Source organism: Ptychodera flava, chromosome 22, assembly GCF_041260155.1.
Source record: "Ptychodera flava strain L36383 chromosome 22, AS_Pfla_20210202, whole genome shotgun sequence".
Classification (NCBI taxonomy): Eukaryota; Metazoa; Hemichordata; class Enteropneusta; family Ptychoderidae; genus Ptychodera; species Ptychodera flava.
The window spans coordinates 31,411,084-31,418,218 of record NC_091949.1 but is presented as its reverse complement, the minus strand read 5'-3'; the positions used below and the strand labels follow the sequence as shown (position 1 = coordinate 31,418,218).

At 37.9% G+C, this 7,135-nt stretch overlaps 1 protein-coding gene across 1 annotated transcript; it reads left to right on the top strand.

The window, feature by feature from the left end:
• The first annotated feature begins 1,566 nt into the window (after nucleotides 1–1,566).
• Nucleotides 1,567–7,135, top strand: LOC139122336 (uncharacterized). Its single transcript, XM_070687731.1, has 3 exons — nucleotides 1,567–1,579; nucleotides 3,775–3,894; nucleotides 6,363–7,135. Exons 1-3 carry the CDS (start codon nucleotides 1,567–1,569, stop codon nucleotides 7,133–7,135), a joined length of 906 nt encoding a protein of 301 aa, XP_070543832.1.

Genomic DNA, 7,135 nt, shown 5'->3' with positions numbered 1-7,135 from the left:
ATACAGCCATACCTTCAGTAAGTATACAACGCTTATGTTTTCGAAAAGCTGAGAATGCTAAAATAGGTCGTAAATTCAAACCCAATGAAAACTGGTGTATCAAGTCACCAGCTATTTCACATATTTACACGTTGACACTCTCGTTTACACATGTTGGCATGTTTTGTTCTTCGCTTAATAACATATGTTCACTTGAGACATGATAGAAAACATTTGACATCGTTTACCAAGATAACAGATTTTATTGCTTATAATTATCAAAGAGGGCGAAGTGTAGAGAAATACAACATCAACTTAGATGTGAAATCCTCTATACAAAAAGTGCTGGCATGTCTGAAATGATAAGGGCTGGTAGAATTTCTCTGTACAACATGTGAGGACTCTATTCTACAGCCATTTCATGAGTTTCTATGCTATGTTACATATTGAAGTGACAATTTAGAATCCCGTTGCTAATCTTAGGCAAGAAAAGGGCCATTATTATTACTAAATCACAGAATGCAAAATCGTCACCGAAATGATTCTAGTAACTACTCTACTATAGTTTGAGTAAAAAGACGAAATTTTTAAGCAGCCAAGTAAATTATCGCTTTTGGTCATATTTTGAACTATTCTCCAAGAACTGTTTATCATATTTTTCAAGACAATGTCACCTTGTCGTGTGATGGAGTAAAGCGTCCTGTTATTGCTGTCAACGGAGGAGAACCAGGACCACCAATCAGAGTGAGTATTTCGCAAGCAAGCCAGTTTTTGTGTTACAGAACACTTTTGGGTGTTAATTATATAACCAAGTTTAAATGTTGATTTTCTGTTGTTTTCGGGGTTATGTTTTTTGTATTGTAACGAAACATTGAAGAGATTTGTTATGCTTGCTTCAATTTTAACGCTTTAGTATACAACTGATATTGCTTTACAGGTTAAGTATGGTACAATTGTCAATTTGACATTATATAACCACATGACTGAGGACTTCACAACGATGCATTGGCACGGAATCTATCAGATAAGAACTCCCTGGTCAGATGGTGTACCATATATTACAGAATGTCCAATCCCGCCGGGTGGAGTGTATGTCTATATTTTGCTGCAATTCCAGCTGGTAAGTTGTTTGCCAAAATTGTCCCAAGTAAAGATATTATTTGAATATTTCTCTGTATAAAAGGCGTCATTCGTTTCTTATTATTATTCAATTGATTATAGCCCTTCCTTCGACTTCTTTTCGTTATTGACAGATGAGAGCATTAAAAAATCAAATCAGCATTATATCAAATTTTTATCAAGGGGATTAGAACTCGCAATTTCAGTAGAGTATTAAAAATTTAAACAGGAGACACGTTGGGGCGTTCGATGGGTGAGCCACGTTTTTCTATGGTTCCTGTTTTTTTCTGATTTTTTCCCGAGAACATTGGCTAGACATGCTCGAGAAGGTCTCCACATACACGACGTAGTAATGGTCATCAAACTGTGAAGGTTCTGATGCCGAAACGTAATAGAAACCGGAGAAAATCGTCAAAAAGTTCGACTGGTTCCAGCACTGGCGGTGGTACGACGCCAAAACGTACTAAGATGGCCGAAACAGGTGAGAACGTTTCAATGGAAGTCAGTCACAGTAGTCCGCTGAAGGGTAACAGTAGACCTACTGCTCCTTCTTGTGAAGAGGAAAAAGAGTCACCGACTTCAAATTTAACCCTTCATGATGTTTTCACCAAGCTTATGGACAAAATGGACGCAATTAGTGCAGACGTTAGAACTGATATTCAAGACTTGAAAAAGAGTTTGTCGTATCTGGATGAGACTGTCACTCAACACGACACAAAAATCATGGCAATGGAAATGAGCTAGAGACCTACAAAGAAGAAATTGGACAACTAGTTGAGAGACAAAAACATTCAGAGCAGTATCATCGCAGATATTCTATGGAAATTCATGGAGTGTGTACCCAAGATACATCTTTTGAAGAAATTGGTTCGACTGTGTGTAAAATTGCGCAAGCGGTTGGAGTCGACATGGCACTCAGCGATATTGATAATTGTCATCCACTGCCACGTCGCAGCCAGGGTCTACCGGTAATATTGGTCAAATTCAAATCAAGCTTCCTCGCTGGAAAGTTCTATTCTTCAAGAACTAAATTACGACGAGTTCAGAACTCCGAAATTGGAATATCTACGCTCTCTAAGCAAGTTTTCATCAACGAAAGTTTGACAAAAGAAAATGCTAGTATTTCAAAAGAGCGAAAATGATGAAGAAAGACAGAAAATGGTTCAGTGTGTGGACCAAGTTTGGGACAACCTATTTAAAGGTATCTAAAGAGGCTAGAGCTGTAAAATTTCTGGAATTGAATGTGTAATCTAATGTTTAAATGCCATGGAGGTCGAAAATACTTATGTTAATTTTGCCTTCAACATTGTAATATTTGATTTTGTAAATTGTTTTCTGGGGTCTAGCCATGTTCTCTTGTTGTCTTCTGTAGTTGATGTTGCTTCAGCGTGCCTTTTTTGCTTGTTTTTCTCTTTCTTTCCTTTCTTTTGTTCCATTGGTTGTTTGTTTGGTTGTTTTCTTCAGGCTTTGTCTGCTGTGTTTTTTACTTGTCTGTTTTTTGTTTCTTGTTTTTTTTTTGTCCACGATATTGTCTTCAGTAGTGACCTTTTAAGTGAAGACTTACATAGTCTGAGTTGGTGTTCGAAATTTCATTTTTGTCGGGTTCTGTTATGAGCCAAACCATTACCCATTTCCATTTTTACTAGACCAAAATGAAACCTAATTTCTCTTTTATGTCGTTGAATGTCCGAGGTCTGCGTGACCCCAGCAAAAGAAAGGATGTCTTCAATTGGTTACGCAAGCAAGATGCATCGATTTTTTGTTTGCAAGAGACCCATTGTTCTTTGAATGAGTTTACCAGATGGCGATTGGAGTGGGGAGCACCTGCATTCTTTAGTGCGGGTGACAGTAATAGCAGGGGTGTCGCCATTCTTTTCAAAAATAATTTCGAGTACACTTTGCATTCTGAACAAAGTGATACAAATGGTCGGTTTATCTTACTAGATTTAACAATATATGATTTCCGTTTTACTCTTGTCTGTTTGTATGGTCCTAATGAGAACGATCCGGCTTTCTTTGTTGATATAAAGGAAAGAACTAATATGATTGGTAATGACTCCGTCATATTAGTTGGAGATTGGAATGTTGTAAGAAATTTTAAAGTCGACACTGCAGGCCGTACAAATGATAAGCATTCTGAAGCGCGATTCGAAATTGACCTTCTCTGTGAACAGTATAATTTAACTGATATCTGGCGTATGACAAATGAATCTGTACGCCACTTCACATGGCGGAGGCGAAACCCCGTATTTATCCAAAGTAGATTGGACTATTTCCTTATTACGCCTGATTTGGTTTCTATGACTACTGGGGCAAAGATTCGCGCGGGTTACAGAAGTGACCACTCTCTGATAGTTTTATCAATATGTTTTGATCAAACTCGTCGTGGTAAAGGATTCTGGAAGTTTAACTCTTCACTTCTGAATGATGATGCGTATGTTGACTTGGTCAAGAAAACAATACGCGATACTGTAAATGATTATAGAGATGTAAATTCACAATCTGAGCACAGTTTTAGTATCTCGGATCAATTATTACTGGATACATTGAAAATCAAATTCGGGGGGGCTGCTATCCCTTACGCAGCGAGGAAAAAGGCCGAATTTATAAAGGCTGAAAAAACACTTCAGTCTGAAATTGAGTTGTTACATTCTCAAGTTAACTTACTGTCCTCAGATGAACAGCTGAATGATCTCCATGAAAAACAAGAGCAGCTGGTTGAACTTCGTAGTAGCAAAGTAGAGGGAAGTAAAGTGAGAGCCCGTGCGAGGTGGTCGGCAGAGGGTGAAAAGCCTAGTAAATATTTTTGTTCATTGGAAAAACGGAACTATATCAACAAAACCATTGGGAAGTTAATTTTGAATGATGGATTGACAACTACAGATGACAAAACCATCCTTAATGCGCAAGCAGACTTTTACGAAAAACTCTACTCTGCCCCTACAAATGTACAGTGTACTCAAACTGGTTTGAATGATTTCATGTTGCACGAAGATTCTATGAAAAGCTAAATGCTGATGAAAGCGAGTCGTTGGAAGGAAATTTATCTATGCAAGAATGTGAGCGTGTGCTGAAATCAATGAAAAATAATAAGTCCCCGGGTACAGACGGTTTTACAGTTGAATTTTATAAAAAATTTTGGTCAGATATAGGTCAGTATGTAGTACGTGCCTTTAATTCTGCTTATCGTTTAGGTCAAATTTCAATTTCACAGAGAAGGGATATTATCACGTGTATTCCGAAACCAAATAAAAATAGGTATCTTTTGAAGAACTGGCGTCCGATTACGCTCCTCAATATAGATTACAAAATTGCTTCAGGCGCATTAGCAAATCGTATGAAAAGCATTTTGCCTAAAATCATTCACTCAGACCAAAAAGGCTTCCTTAAAGGGAGGTTTATTGGCAAAATACTCGCTTAGTATTTGATGTATTGTTAACCGCAAAGTTGGACAAGTTCCTGGTTTGCTGGCACTTCTGGATTTCGAAAAAGCGTTTGACACCCTTCGTGGGAATTTATTGATAATGCTTTGCTCAGGTTTAATTTTGGACCTTCTTTTCGAAACTGGGTCAAAGTTTTGTATGCGAACATTTCAAGCTGTGTTATAAATAACGGAAATTTTTCTCACTTTTTCTCTCTTGAGCACGGTGTCCGACAAGGGGACCCACTGTCCCCTTATTTGTTTATCACGTGAGTAGAAATCCTTGCTCATGGAATCAGAGCAAACCATAACATCAAGGGTATTCGGTTCAGAAATAAGGAATTTTTGCTCGGTCAGTACGCCGACGACACTTTCTCATTTTAGATGGCTCTCAAAGATCATTAAAATGTTTATTTGACACTTTAGACGCCTTTGCACGTTTATCAGGTCTACGTATAAACTATGATAAAACAAAGATGGTCTGATTGGCTCCAAAAAGTCACTCCGATGAGGTGTTATTACCAGACAGAAATTTGCTTTGGATTGATAAAGATTTCAATATACTTGGTATTAATTTTAATGTTGATGTGGACCGTCTAGAGCTGATTAATTTTGTCCCTAAAATGAAGGAAGTAGCAATTTTGTTAGACAAATGGTCCTAGATCGGAGTGACTTTTTGAGCCAAACCAGACCATCTTTGTTTTATCATAGTTTATACGTAGACCTGATAAACGTGCAAAGGCGTCTAATGTGTCAAATAAACATTTTAATGGTCAGTTATAAAGACTATAGCTTTGTCTAAATTTGTGCACATTTTTTCATCACTACCTCCAGTCTCTCGTATTAATCTAACTGCCTTGATGAAAATATTTCATAATTTATTTGGAACTCGAAGCAGGACAAAATAAATAGGTTGAGATTGTGTTGCGATTATAAGATGGGTGGTTTGAGAATGACACATCTTCCGTCCTTTGTTCAAGCTCTCCATGCGTCATAGATTCAGAGACTAGTACAAAACATAGATTCCACATGGTCTAAATGTTTGAAGCATGGGGAGGTATTAGTCCGACCACTCTCGTTTGTTTTTCCGCGAGCAAATTAGAGAGTTTGCGAGAAAGAAATTTTTTTGTCATAATTTTTGGTATGCTGTTCTATATAGTTGGTCTGAAACCCTCCGCGAGAGAAGCCTTGTTCCTCCCTTAAGTCAATGTATTTGGTTTAATCCCGATGTGAGGATTAATAATATGACCATTTTTAATATTAAGTGGTATCGGAAGAGTATAATGTATCTTTCACATTTCTTAGACGAGAACAATGATTTTTTATCATACTATATTTTGTGTAATAGATACAATTTTACTCCCGAACGACTTAAGTATTATGGTTTGATTCGAGCTATCCCAAAGTCTTGGATGAGGATAACACGTCAACCCGAACTCGCAATTTCAGTAAAGCATTAAAATATTTAAAACAGGTGACATTCGAATTTTCTCTGAAATTCATTGATGAATGACCAAATGATCACAACCTTCTGAGACTCGGAACAAACAAGTTTATCTTTCAACTATTATCTTGCTACTGTACTGTGTAGCCTTTTCGTGGCAAATCCCGCAAGGAAGTAAAATCTGACATCAAAGTACTCCTCACTGCCTCGGGTCATCAATTCACCCGTTCAACATAAGAATACATGTCTTGCTAGCACATAACCAAGTGTTCGAAAAAAAAACGTTATGATGAAGATCATGTTATATACCTTATTCTGGAAATGTCATGGCTCATCATCGTGATTCATTTCAACAATAACTCTATAAAGCTAATTCCAATTCTTTTACAATTTGAACAGGAACATTTTGGTATCACTCCCACGCTAGTGACCAAATATCAGGTGGTATGATTGGACCGTTAATTGTGTATGAGGAAGATGAGCCAAACAAAAAATATTATGACTTCAATTTGCATAATATCCGTAATGAGCCACCTCTACCTGAATATGATCAGTTCATCATGCTATTGGCCGATTGGAGACATGAAGAAGCTATATTCAAAGATATATCAAAGTTCCAAGGTCCACGCCCATTGGTTAGCCAAACTCCCTCCACCTCTGGGTTGGTTAATGGCCGTGGGCGATATAACCAAGACGACCCACAAAAGCGTACTCCATATTATGGCTATGCCGTAAAGCAAGGTCATCGATATCGTTTCCGTGTCATCGGAGCTATGAGGGTTAACTCATACCGCATTTCAATTCACGATCACAAGTTGAAGGTAATAACTTCGGATGGTTTTGACCTCAACCCTGAAGTCTTTGATTACGTCATCATATCAGCTGGCGAAAGATATGACTTTATACTTAAGACTCAAGATGATCCTGAATATACAACGTATAAGATTCGTGCTGATGTCGTAAGTTTTGATAGTAAGGAAGATGGCCCACTGGATGAAACCAATGCCTCTGTGTTGCGCTATGGTGGCACCAGTGGTGTCTTTCTCAGTGATACCCTTCCACCAGATAGATGGCGTCAATGCAACGAGAGTAACCCTTGCCTTGCACAGAATTGTCCATTCGGCCAATATCCCCTGCTTCTTACACTGTATGCACATCTATTGCCGATATGA